The 14,573-nt window shown below is 34.9% G+C and overlaps 1 protein-coding gene across 1 annotated transcript in view; it reads right to left on the bottom strand.

Moving 5' to 3' along the window:
• LOC133178515 (metabotropic glutamate receptor 5-like) overlaps window positions 1-7,931 on the bottom strand; it is a 62,295-nt gene extending 54,364 nt beyond the window's left edge. Inside the window, exon 1 of the mRNA XM_061313204.1 lies at window positions 6,690-7,931. Coding sequence (XP_061169188.1) covers window positions 6,690-7,329 — 640 coding nt within the window. The 5' untranslated portion in view covers window positions 7,330-7,931. The remainder of the gene's footprint in view (window positions 1-6,689) is intronic.
• Between the last annotated feature and the right edge of the window lie 6,642 nt (window positions 7,932-14,573).

Below are 14,573 nucleotides of genomic sequence, written 5' to 3'. Positions count from 1 at the left end.
TTTGAGGGAGTTTTCTTACCACGAAATCAACGGAAATACCCCCCCCCCCCCCCCCCACGAAAATTGAGTGATTTCCCAGTATGCGTATCAAAGTGAACACGAATCGTCTAATTTAAATTCTTCTTTATCTTACTGTAATGTTTTTGTCCCTCAAACTAAACCTGCCACAAAAAATTGATTATACTCTGTTATAACAACAGCCTGTGGATGTTGAATATTAAATTATCTAATCAGGATCGTGCCTCAAATCCAGGGAACATCAGAGGATGACAAACAAACGTTTAATTATTCAGAAGTAAGGCTATATTTGAAAAAAAATCAGTGTTTACTGTAATACTGTAATATAATCAACCGGTGTCGGTTCTTAGAATTACATTCTTTTTTTCCAAGAAGAACAGATGTCGTGTTAGACATGTTCTGAAAATCGTCGCATATAAGACAAAGTCAAGAAGGTTGACATTATCAGTTTGCATTTTAGCGGATCCAGGATTCATAAAAAGATGAAGGGGGGATATGTTAAAGGTCTAGGGGACATATAATAAATGCGGTATCTAACAACAAAAATTAAAAACCGATTTCTATATCTAATATGCATATTTAAATTATTTTTGGTCACAAAAGGTGGAGTCTCCCCCTCTTTATCTGCCAGTGGTAAGTACAAGACGTTAGCTTACCATTACTTTTGAAGAAAACAAACCAGATACTTAATATAAAAGTCATAATACCATGTCAGGTAAGATGAAAGGTCAAGGTCTTTGACCAAATTCTTATCATCATGCATCAGATGCAATTTTTGATATCATCTGGTGCAATACATTTCATTGATAGTCACTTGATCTTATGGAATAGTTATCTTTCACATGTAGAAAGTCCATGTTGTGTTTTATTTTTCATGTTTATTTTTTTCACTTTTAATAGAAATATACACGATTTTGATCCTCTAAGAAAAAGAATTTAAACTGATAATATCTTCTAAAGTTTGGCTAGAATTCGATCTCCGGTGAAAAAGAAACTGAGTCTGCTAGGTTTATGACCATTTCTCACTTTAAACTTTTGACCTCCCGAGCGATTAAGGTTAATCAATGAATGAGATAAAACAATGAAAATATTGTGTTAATGAAGAAATACAAACACCTATTAGAACGACATTTAGATAAAGATATTGATTTGCATAGAATTATAAGTTTTATCGACAATTTATAAATTGTTCATCATTAGGAGAAGTTGAACAGAGAAAGTTATGATCTGCGTCCAAAGATAAGAAATGGTGAGTGATTGGTAAAATAAACTGTAAAGACAGCAACACACGTATTTTTACGTGAGAGTATTCAACTTATTAATCTGAACTGACTTAAATTGTCCAAAAATGCATATTCTGAATGTAGAAAAGTATCGAGATACAACAGGGACTTACAAGAAGGTATGGCTTGAAATGGCCTGTAATTAAAAAAAAATCACCTCTCCAGCTGCATGGTGGGGTTATCTCTGGTCATTAAAATCAAACAATTATATTTTGGAGGGGGGGGGGGGTAGCCTCCGATCTGGGTTGAATCGCTTTTCTTATGTGTTATATGTTTTCCTTAATTCCTTATGAAAACTGCAAAATTTCTGTTTATTTTGAATGGATTTTTTTCCCCTAAAAATATTACATTACATACTACATTAAACATTCACAATCAACGAAATAAATAGATACACTATACAAGAGGCCCATGGGCCACATCGCTCACCTGAGCACATTGGCTAGGAAAAAAAGCAAAAATCAGTACAGTATTGAAAAGTTTACAGGGAGGGGGGTGTTGAATTTTAAACTACCTGATGATGCTTTCATATCAATATAACAAATGGCTTTGTTGTTCTTGAGCAGCAGATTTGTTCCCCATATATTCATTTGTAAAAATTTGATCCCCCATTGTGGCCCCACCCTACCCCCGGGGGCCCTCATTTGAACAAATTTCATTCTACACTACCCAAAGATGCCTCCATATCAATTTGAGTAATCATGGCTTTTCTGTTCTTGAGAAAAAGACTTTTTCCTATATATTTCTCTATAAACTTTGATCACCCATTGTGGCCCCAACCTATCCACAGGGTAATGATTTGAACAAACTTGAATCTTCACTATCTGAGGATGCTTCCATATAAATATGACCAATCATGGTTTTACTGTTCTTAAGAAGAAGATTTTTAACGATATTTTCCTATATATTTCTATGTAAAACTTTGATCCCCAATTGTGGTCCCACCCTACCCCCGGGGGTTATTATTTGAACAAATTTGAATCTTCACTACCTGAGGATGCTTCCAAATAAATATGACCAATCATAGCTTTACTGTTTTTAAGAAGAAGATTTTAGAGATATTTTCCTATATATTTCTATGTAAAACTTGGATCCTTCATTGTGGCCCCACCCTACCCCCGGGGGTCATGATTTGAACAAACTTGAATCTACACTACCTGGGGATGCTTCCATATAAATATGACCAATCATGGCTTTGCTGTTCTTAAGAAGAAGATTTTTAAAGATATTTTCCTATATATATATCTATATAAAACTTGGATCCCCCATTGTGGCCCCACCCTACCCCCGGGGGTCATGATTTGAACAAACTTGAATCTACACTACCTGAGGATGCTTCCATATAAATATGACCAATCTTGGCTTTACTGTTCTTAAGAAGAAGATTTTTAAAGATATTTTCCTATATATTTCTATGTAAAACTTGGATCCCCCATTGTGGCCCCACCCTACCCCCGGGGTTCATGATTTGAACAAACTTGAATCTACACTACCTGGGGATGCTTCCATATAAATATGACCAATCTTGGCTTTACTGTTCTTAAGAAGAAGATTTTTAAAGATATTTTCCTATATATTTCTATGTAAAACTTGGATCCCCCATTGTGGCCCCACCCGACCCCCGGGAGACATGATTTGAACAAACTTGAATCTACACTACCTGAGGATGCTTCCATAAAAATATGACCAATCATGGCTTTGCTGTTCTTAAGAAGAAGATTTTTAAAGATATGTTCCTATATATTTCTATGTAAAACTTGGATCCCCCATTGTGGCCCCACCCTACCCCCGGGGGACATGATTTGAACAAACTTGAATCTACACTACCTGAGGATGCTTCCATAAAAATATGACCAATCATGGCTTTGCTGTTCTTAAGAAGAAGATTTTTAAAGATATTTTCCTATATATTTCTATGTAAAACTTGGATCCCCAATTGTGGCCCCACCCTACCCCCGGGGGTCATGATTTGAACAAACTTGAATCTACACTACCTGAGGATGCTTCCATATAAATATGACCAATCTTGGCTTTACTGTTCTTAAGAAGAAGATTTTTAAAGATATTTCCTATATATTTCTATGTAAAACTTGGATCCCCCATTGTGGCCCCACCCTACCCCCGGGGGTCATGATTTGAACAAACTTTAATCTACACTACCTGAGAATGTTTCCACATAAGTTTCATCTTTCCTGGCCCAGTGGTTCTTGAGAAGAAGATTTTTAAATGATGCCATTATTTTTTCACTAATTCCTAATTATCTCCCCTTGAAAGAGGGCGTGGCCCTACATTTGAACAAACTTGAATCCCCTTTACCCAAGGATGCTTTGTGGCAAGTTTGGTTGAATTTGGCCCAGTGGTTCTTGAGAAGAAGTTGAAAATGTGAAAAGTTTACAGACAGACAGACGGACAGACGGACGGACAGACGGACAGACAGACGGACAGACGGACGCCGGACAAAATGTGATCAGAAAAGCTCACTTGAGCTTTCAGCTCAGGTGAGCTAAAAACCTGTTATTGTAGACAGAGATTTTTTTTTCATTCAAGGAAATCAATTTCAATACTTAACATAGTGAACATGGAATACAAAATCCAATAATAGGTTAATCGATTAACACTTTATTTTTATCTACAAAACTACAGCTGATGATAATAAACAATGGGGAATCAATATGAAATAAAGCCCGGGTTCTACTAATTAATTTAATATTTAATCACATTTTACCAGAACATATCGATTTCTGTTTTTAACTATCATTATCAATACACGGACATCCAGTTCAAGTTTGCCTAGTGTCAATATACACGAGAGCATCGCTGGATTTGTTGAATGAAAATAAACCTCTTAAGTAAAGTACATGTATGTCTTATACGTCCGCATTTTAAAAGACTATGGAAAATGATTATTTTTTCAAGCGCATGAAAGTTGACGAATTGCCTTTCTATATAATATTAAAATATGGACATGGCAGTTATAAGTCGCCAATATTTAGTGTGGCTGTCTATCAGTCATACATATATAAATATAAGACATGCATCCATACGAAGTTGTAAATTTTGAATTTAGTAGGAGAAGGTATACTGTAAATGCGAAATTTATCATGTTGCAAATTTTGCATTAACCTCAGCCCAGTAAACTCAAAATTCATGACATGAAATTTGCTGAAGAAAAGATTTGAAATAAAAAATAAAAAACAAAAAAACAAAATTAAAAAAAAAAATCCCAAAGAAATTAAAAAAAAGAAAAAAAAAAAAGAATACGTGACGAATATTCTTCACACATTTCCCCTCCCTTACGTTTGAGACAAGCTTTAGAAAATTGTATTCACAAGTTCAGTGCAAGAATAATTGTATTTTGAAATTTTTGACGTAAAAGTGTAGGAGTGCTGGGTTTTTACAGACGGCACTAACTGCACTTTACGTCCATTGTTATCGTTTTTTGTAAAAACCACAAATAATTGTTTTAGGTCATACATTTATGAAATTTCTGCCCGTTTCAAGTAAGTCATTGAATTTAAGAGGACAGAAAAGGTACAAGCTGTTATAACAGATTCTTTTTTTTTCTTAATTAGCCAAAACAGATCACGTTGAAGAATTTTTTTTAATTACTTAAGAGTAATTTTTTCTGTTGAAATAAATGTTTCTTTCATAGCAGTTAAAGTAGGTGTGGGAGACTTTTTATTTATACACAATTTTATTCACAAAAAGTGAATGGGATTGGGCAGCAGGCAAGGTGCATTTTAATTGATTTGCGTTAGACATGTCTTGTCAAATAATTATTTTTATTCTTAATTTCGTGGAACTTGGTGACTTTTATGTATTTTTTTCATTTTTGATATCTGGTCTTAATTTGCTGCTGTGCACCACTCAAAATATATCTTTAGATTTATCTTTGTTTTAATTATTTATCAATTTTTTGCACCAATTACTACTTTGATCTTTCAAGTGTATCTTTTTCATGAATATTTATTTCTAAATTCATTAATTTACACCATCCCAAAAAAAAAAAAAAAAAAAAAAAAACAAAAAAAAAAAAAAAAAAAAAAAAACTTTCTGTCGTATCTTCTGGTAATCCTAATTTGAAATTAAAAAATGTTTAATTCAAGTCATTGTTAGTTTGATAAGTTGATTTTATGACCCTTACCTCCGCTTCTTCTTTTGAGTAAAATTGTAAACAAAAAGCGATATAGATGACATGTTTTTCATTGATAGAGGTGCTTTGTGGTTTTAAGGTGTTTCCATTTCTTCACCTGTTGTAATTAAGTTACAGGTGACGTTTAGCATTTGTAGGATTGCCATATATTCTTCAGTTGAAACGGTGGTCTATCTCGATTACGTAAGGTTTAGATCCGTTAAGAAAATTCACTGCCTGTAACAGCGCATTTAAAGTTTGCAGTGAATTTAAACCTTGAACAACACAAGAAGAAAACATTGAAACATTTCTAAAAGAGGTAGTTAGCATGTGGGTGAAGTAATTCATGTCATTGATAAAAAAAAAAAAAAGATTACACGTGCGATTTTGCACTAAGGAAAAAATGTTTAAACTATTCATAAGGTCATAAAAATAACCTCCTGATTATATCACAAGTGCCATTCACATATGATGTACTCAAAGGCAGACACGCTTTATTTAATCACAACGAAACAGACACTTGAATGTGCATTTAATAGATTTCTCCAATGCTTTACAAAAAAAAAAAAAAAAAAAAAAAACTATCAGGAGAAAAAAAGGATAAGTAATCAGACATATTAAAACTCAGTAACACGTCTTTCATTTGGAGTGAAGAAAACTTATCTTTCGTATATATTTTTTGTTTGTGCATATATTTTATTTTATTAATTATCTTTTTTTTTGTTTTGTTTTGTTTGTTTTGTTTTTTTCTTTTTGGAGGACACATTAGATTTTACTTCCCCGTGCAACGAGATAACGATCTTTTAAGAGTCAACAAAAAATCGATCGCAAGGATCTAACTGGTAAAAACTCTGTAGTCGTATTATAAATCAAGCTTGCCCCATGCATGAATAAAACGGAAAAAGAACTCCTACTCGTTTTAAAACTAAAATTTCATTTTTTTTTTTTTTTTTTTTTTTTTTTTTTTTTTTTTTGTGTGGTTTGTATTTGTGTCACCTATAGTTCAGGTAGTGACACCTGCGGAAGTAAAATAAAGGTTAAGTGTGCATGTAAATTGTTTTTAATTATTCGACGGCATTTTAGATATTGGTGATGGATGAGAGAATTTACTACTTTGTACACGATTAGCATGATATGTACGTCTGCCAGACCTGATAAGGAATTTGTAAGCAGGGATGAAAACAAATTAAAACACATGTTAACTGTGTGTGTGTGTAGAGAGAGAGAGAGAAAGAGAGAGAGAGAGAGAGACTTACCGTCAGTATGGACAGTTGAAATATACGTCCAGTTGAACTGCAGCACTATGTCCAAGAGAGCCTGTGCTTGAAACATATCCGAGGGAACCACTCTCATAAAGTACTTGTACAAATTCTTGTCACTTAATTCCATACTTGTAGCTGAATAGCCAATCTGTGGAAGCTTGAAAATCTGCAGTAAATTCTGAACTTGTATGGAGTTTTGACTAGTCCCAGGTCCGATTAGACCAACAATTGGTTTTCGATTTTCAGTTTTACACCGACCCGTTGTATTTTTTGATTGTGATTTATCCAAACTTGCTATAGAGTCCTTGATGAAGTCTATGCTTTGTTCTAAACAAATAGGAGAATACCAGCACGAATCACGAATGTCGTATCCCAGTGTGATGTTTGGTAGTAAGGTTTGATCGTTATTAATTTCCTCAAGGGTCCGAAGAAATATTTCCACACGATGAATCCCGTACTGCTCCCATACCTCGCCACAAGTTCGAGTGTACCCCGTCAAATCCTTAGGACCCTTATGAACGGGGAAGAGGGCCCCGATCACAAGATCCCCTTCGGGCTCCGAGCGTGCAATTCTACGTTTTTCCGCAAAAACTGTCGCTAACAGAAAAAATAACGAACACCGGAACACCTCCATTTTAATTCTAATATGACATAATCCGGTACAGTTTAATAAAACATGATAAAACTGTCAGTGCTTAAAATATTACCTTACCCCCAAAACCACCGATTACAAAACGTCTTATTTGCAGAAGGACAGGTTATTTAAACGATAGCAAACTATCGAATCATTGTAAAAATTTTCCTTGCACATGATAAATTCTTTCCGTGAAAAAAGAAAATATATTTCTTCTTAGTTCGTTTGTTTTTACCGGCCTAATAGTAAAAAAAAGGCGTTCTATCACTGCCGAGTTACAGGAAGAAAACATCAAGCGCTCCTGATTTCAAAAGTCGATATCCTCTGACACTTGCTTATACTTGGAATAATCAGAAGTCACATTATCGACAGCAATTTGTGATCTCCCGAGACTGAAGAGTTCCAGTGTCAATCGGGGAAGCACAAACCAAACTGTCGATACGCGAAATTTCAGAAAACTGTTTATCAACCGTTGTTATAGAGAAGAAGTTCATCAATTATTGAAGTTCTCCTTAGTTATTCGTCCCAAGCTAATTTCTCTTGTTTATCATAGTGCTGATTATTACATCAGAGGTGAGATGTAGAATTAAGAGCGAACTGACGAATAGGAAGTGTCAATTAAAATTGTGTGTAAGATTAAGTGGGTTTATATTCGGTACAAACGAGCTTTTGATGCATGACCTAATGTCGCATTTCTCTGAACACTTACTTTGCGTATCTATTTTTTTTTAAACCTACATGTAAAGAACATTTTTATCATTTAAATGTCTCTAAATTCATGAGATCTTTAAAACAAAAGGGAGAAAATAAAGTATACAAGAACATGTGAAATATATCGGTCACAGTTTGTTGAACTGAATAATAAAAAAATATTATGTATTCTTTATCAAATGGAGAAAGGATGCATTTAAAAAAAACTGGGCTGTATATCTAGTTGTATGCTGCAATATTTGTTTTTATCGTAAATTATATTCATTTTTTCTATGGTTAAATTTATTCTGCATTTTTCAGTCTTTCATCCTACATTATTTTGTAACATGTATACACAACAAGTGTATAAAATAAAACTGGGGAAACTAAGTTCTAAGAAAAAAAAGTTTACTATTACATGATGATACAAAGTGGATCAGTAGGTAGATAGGATTTTTTAAAATTATTTTTTTCAATTAGAAGCATAAATTTGAAAAGGCGCTCTACAAATGTCAAACCTTGCTTTTGATGATTCGATTAAAGTTCCTGATAGATGATTTTAATCCTTTATGAAGTTATGAATTTCAAATTAAATTATTCTTAGCGAAAGAGTATACCATACGTTTTTAAAAACAGATCAAATCACATGCAAAGGAAGCAATTCTTTTGAGGGACAATGTCATCACGGGAGTTCAATTGGATGTCACTTTTGTTTTTGTTTTTAAATGCATAAAAATTTTTAGAAGGGAAGTGTTTTTTTTCCCCAATGCTCAACGGTCGATATTATTTCGAGGAACTTTCATCAAATTTACATTATGTTAAATTTCACAAGCAAACTGGATAAGAATTTGAATTTCAAAATTAAAGATTGCGATGAATTATTCAGAATTTAAACTTACAAGATTGTTGTACTCCTATGTGTAGCTGGGGAACTAACATTTTGATCAAAGGCTTCCGAAAATGGATTGCAGTTACACGTTGGGTTTATACCATGCTCGTATATCCGTTCCGATTTCTGAATTACTTCCCTTTCCACAAAGAGCAAGGGAATGGAAATTTGGAAGAGACATTGGGGCTAGAACCTTCTATTATTCCCTCCCCAGTCCATTCCTATAAATCCAGGTCTAAGGTTGAGGGTAGGGGGAGGACCCCGCTATATAAACGGTGAATATTAGTCATTCAAAATTAAGATTCATTTTTAATTACCCGGAGCATATGTTATTTCGGTTTTTATTATATGTATCAGATTTGAACTGTCTATTAATTCTGGTTAGAATCCACAGGCACTTGTTTCAGTAATAAATTTTTTAACCCAAAGTATTATTATTATATCATGGGTTAAAAAGGTTATTAACGAAACAAGTGCCTGTGTTAGAATCGCCACTGTCGGCCCTTGTAGGCTTCTGACTATCTATTTTTCGGAAATGAACATGATACACGTGTTTAATCGACGTTTTGTATCAAATGTTGTTCTAAACGAATATGTTTGAATAATCTTTGTCCTCTCACTTCTCACCTTCTATATATTCTAGCAAATATATACATAAATCGAGGATAATACAGGAAAATGTCGATTGACTTACTGCAATACATAATAATTATGTAAGAACAAAATGTGTTTGTGAGACACTGATGCCCCCGTATGGCAACTTATGGCGAAGGTTAAAGATTCTCAAATGCAAGTCAAACTCCAGATTAGGAGATCAAAAATGTTTGTACCCAAAGAAAGGTCATGTCACGAGGAATAAACCTGTAAAATTTGAAAGCCCTGGCACCAACCAATGAAAATAAATGGCAAAGGTTAAAGTTTTTAAGAGTAAGTAAAACGTCAAGGTTAAGGTCAAATGGTGCCCAAGGGAAGGTCTTGTGACAAGTGATACAAATCTTCATGAAATGTGAAAGCCCTAGAACCAAACGTTCAAATGTTATGGCCAAGGTTAAAGTGTTTTAAAAGAATGTCAAACTCCAAGGTCAAGGTCAATCCCAAAATTGTTGGTATCCAAAGGAAGGTCTTGTCACAAGGAATATACATTTGACGTATAGTATGAAAGCCGTAGCACTAACTGTTCAAAAGTTATGGCCAAGGTTAAGTTTTTCAAAAGTAGGTCAAACTCCAAGGTCAAAGGGTCAATGATGTTGTTATCCAAGGAAGGTCTTGTCACAAGGAATACACATGTGAAGTATGAGAACCCTAGCACTAACTGTTCAAACGTTATGGCTGGACAAGGTTTAGTTTTTCAAAATTAAAGTAGGTCAGTCTCCATGGTCAAAAGGTCAAAGTTGTTGGTATCCAAAGGAAGGTCATATCACGAGAAATACACATGTGAAATATGAAAGCCCTAGCACCAACTGTTCAAAAGTTATGGCCAAGGTTAGTGGGTTTTTTTTTCAAGAGTAGGTCGAACTCCAAGGTCAAGGACAAAGAGTCAAAGTTGTTGGTATGCAAAGAAAGGCCTTGTCACAAGGAATATACATGTGAAGTTTGAATGCCCAGACACCAACTGTTCAAAAGTTTAAAATCTCATTAAATTTTCAAAAGTTGGTTAAATTCCAAGGTCAAGGTCAAAACGTCATATATTATAGTACCCAAAGAAAGGTCTTGTTACAAGAAATAAATCTGTGAAATATAAAAACCATAGCTCCAACCAATCAAAAGTTATGGGCAAGGTTAAAGTTTTGCGAACAGACAGACAGACTGACAGACGACGGACAGGGCAAAACTACATGCCCCGAATCTTCTATTATAAGGGCATAAAACTCTATTTCAAAGAATATCTGTATGATCAAAAGGTTCAAGTGGTTAAACAACAATTTTCTCAGTGGTGGACTAAAAAGAAGAAACCAAATATGTCCTTCTCTACTCTGAAAATCAACCAGAAAATAAATCATTATTATTACGGGGTAATAGTAATTTTTCTATCATTTTATAAAATTTGTGACCCCAATTGGAAATTATAGATCTCCCTCTTTCAACATTTTTCTACGGTAAGCAACATACAAACAACTTAAGACTCATCCATTTAGCCTGACACGCATAAAAGTTCCAAATATTCTCTGTTGAAGGCTTAGAATTAGAATAAATTTCCTTTTTGTAAAAAAACGCAATTCAGACTTTCTGTGATGTCCATGTGAATTATATAGCTTCAGCAATTCTGTCAGGTTAACGATCAGTTAAGATATTTATGCTGATTTATTGAAAACAGTGGATGTATTTCTACCAACCATTCAAGTACCAAAACTATTACGTATGACATCAATGTCATGGTAAAATGAAAAGTATGGTGTTTTTATTTCTATGCAGTTAAAGGCATTTTGGGATCATATCAATGAACGATACTAGCACATGACATGATATGAAGAGGTCAGAATTAATATTTTATTAAATACATTATATTATAAAGGACTTTGATTAAAATTAATCTATGGAGTTCCTATCCATATAGTTTCTCCTATTCTTCCGACGTCCGGAGTTATAAAGTCGATTTCTTTTTATTCACATATTTTTTTTTACACATCCTCTGAAGAACATGTAAGTTTGTGAATTTATTCTTCATTAATTTAAAATATTTTCAATCTCTTCACAATGTTGCTTCATCTTTTAGACTGAATCTCATAATCATAATATATTGAAAGGAAAAAGAAATGCATTTTGACATTGATATTAGGATTTTCCACAAAAATTTGAATAATAACCAACAAAAGAAAAAATAATAATAATACAAATTTTAGACATATGAACAATGTTAATCAATAATCATGTATATTGGACAACTTGGTAATTGTAACAAAAAAGACACATTCCTTAAGGAAGTTTTCTAAGTCAGTACGAATAGAATCATATACAATGTACGAGGGGTGATCAAAAAGTTCGCGAACTAATCATATAACTTGCATAAAAGAAATAAAATTAGATTTCGGTGTTTATCATTTTTTAAAGTACTCCTCTCCGATTTTAATGCACATTTGCCACCGTTCTGCCCATGCACGAATCACGTGATACAGGCGGTCACATGACATGCTCCGTAGCGTTCTGTTCACAGAGGCCAAAAGCTTTTTCCAAGTCTTATATTTCTTACCATGCAAGTTATTTTTTAATACAAGAATAGTCCATTTGTCGCAAATGGCCAAGTCTCGGCAATGGGATGGGTGGATAAGGATATCTTTTCCCAGAATGAGCATGGTGACCATCACAACCCGACTTCTCTGTCTTGGGTGCGTCGTTTTTCCATTTTTGATAAAGCACGGTCGCCTTCTTTTTAACGTATCTTATATGTTAAAGTCTAAAGTAAACGGTTTTTAGGGATTTAATAATTATAATATTCTTAAGATATTCAACTATATTCCTAACTGTAACTTGGCGATCTTTCATAATAAATTGCTCAACCAAGGACACATCTCTTCCCCCAGCTTACTTTCACTGGGCACCAAAACAAACATACATTTTTAACCATCTCCCTTTCCTCACTAAAACAATCAATCCAATTTATGATTGAACTTCTGGCAAGTCTTTTGTCTTCAAAAAAACCTTGTACAAATTATTTTAAGCTACTGCAAAGGAATTTCCAAGATAAACGTAAAACTTAACAGCCTTTCGTTGTTCGAGTACGGCTAAGTCGGCCATTTGTTGGTCACAAGCCATCTATATAATATTGACGTCTTTTTCACATTGTGACGTCACAAACATGGAACAAAACATAACATAACATCTGCTATTTAGAGAAAATGTTTATGACTGTCTGTGTGCAAAATTTCATTCTGATATGAAGGGCGGTTTTGTAAATATAAAGACAGTTCGCAAACTATATTGAGTGCATGTGTTCGCCGTGCAAAGCGATTGCTACGCGGATTCTTCGAGTTATTGAATCTGTTTACTGTTCTTATTGGGATGTTCTATTCTTCCACCTGGGATCTTCGGTGTTGTTCGGAAGGTTTAGACGTTGTCGAACTTGTCTATCAATTTCATTAAACAAGTGTTCGATCGGAAAGAGGTCGGGGATGTATGGAAGCCATTCAAATGACACTGTTATTTGTTGCAGGAAAAACCCGAAATATTCTTGTAACACGTGGCGAGCATTGTCCTGCTGCATAAGAAGATTGTGCTGACCACAAAGGGTACAGCATAGGGTTACAGGATGACGTCCGGGTAACGTTTAGCCGTTAGACAGCCATCAACAACAACTTAAGTCGTCCTTAGATTATGAGCTTTTCCAACCCACAACATTATGAACCCTCCCCCAAAACGATCGCTCTCCATGCATCGGAAAAACGTTAACCCTTGCGCCTATGCACTCGAGCTCGCCTTCATTCGTCTTCTCGGACAAGGGTGAATGTAAACTAGTCAGAGAATAGTACATTTTCCCAGTTTTAAAAGGGGAAGCTATTGGGACGATGTCTATGTCACCAGTCCATTCGAACGCGTACGACAAACCTTTGAACTGTCTGCACGCTCTAAAACCCACTTCCCAAAGCCTAATTCTTAGCATTCAAGCATTATAACGTCCTGCAGCCTAATTCGTAGCATTAAAGTCCTCGGAAAGGAGAAGCAGTCTGAACACCCGTTTGGGAATGATTCCTGAGATTGGGAAGACGAAAGTCCCTGCCTTGGCACTTAGTCGTTACAACTTCAACAACGGCCACTTCTATTTGGTCGTTTGGACTTCCTGTTGTCAGCTTCTGCTGTCTAAGACGAGATATGGTTGAATGCGCAACGTTAAAACGTTCTGTGACGGAAATCTATCCTACCTTTGCAAAACTTTAACTATTGCTTCACCCGTCTGTTTATTTAAGCGTTCAGTTAAGCGTTCATTTGGCTTTGTTACAAGCTAATGTCAACATTAATAAAGTGCGGAACTTTAAGACATCAACATCGAACATTAATTAAGGATCAACAATGATTACAAATTGCATCACGCGTACTTTCACACCACAATCGTTGCTAAAATGTCTTGCTTTATTCAAACGCGCTTTTTTCATGATTGAAGGATTTTCTATTGATGAAACTGTTGCTGCCATTCAACAGGTGTGGACGATTTCCATATATTACATCAGATAACGACATTAAGACAAAACCATGCTCTAAAAAATTTTTGAGAACAAACTTTTTGAAACTTTAAGCACATTTAGGAACAATAGGCATATATAATAATTTCATTATTAGGTCACCCGAATTTACTCATGCTATTGCTATCTGTTTTCGTCCGTCGGCATGCGTCGTGCGTCATCCATTAACATTTGAACATTTTCAGCTTCTTCCCTGAAACCGCTCGACCAATTTCAACCAATTTTGGCATATAGCATCTATGGGTAAAGGGGAACAAAAATTGTGAAATTCATAGGCCCTGCCCCCCCCCCCCCCGGGGAGGGGGGCTGAGAGGTGGGGCAAAACCCACTAAAATCAATGCAATATTTCAAAATCTTCTTCTTTACTCCTGGACATCAAGCAGTCAAATTGTTGGCATAATTGTAATAATCATTGAGCCCTCTAGTAAAATTGTGAAATTTATAGTCCCAGGGTTAGGGGTTCTGGTGCTAGGGCGGGGTTCTGTTGAATATGC

This window comes from Saccostrea echinata, unplaced genomic scaffold (genome assembly GCF_033153115.1).
Source record: "Saccostrea echinata isolate AGI-Se365-2 ecotype Australia unplaced genomic scaffold, CSIRO_AGI_Sech_v1 ptg000003l, whole genome shotgun sequence".
Classification (NCBI taxonomy): domain Eukaryota; kingdom Metazoa; phylum Mollusca; class Bivalvia; order Ostreida; family Ostreidae; genus Saccostrea; species Saccostrea echinata.
Note: the sequence above shows the minus strand (reverse complement) of the source record. Positions and strands in the feature narration are given on the sequence as shown.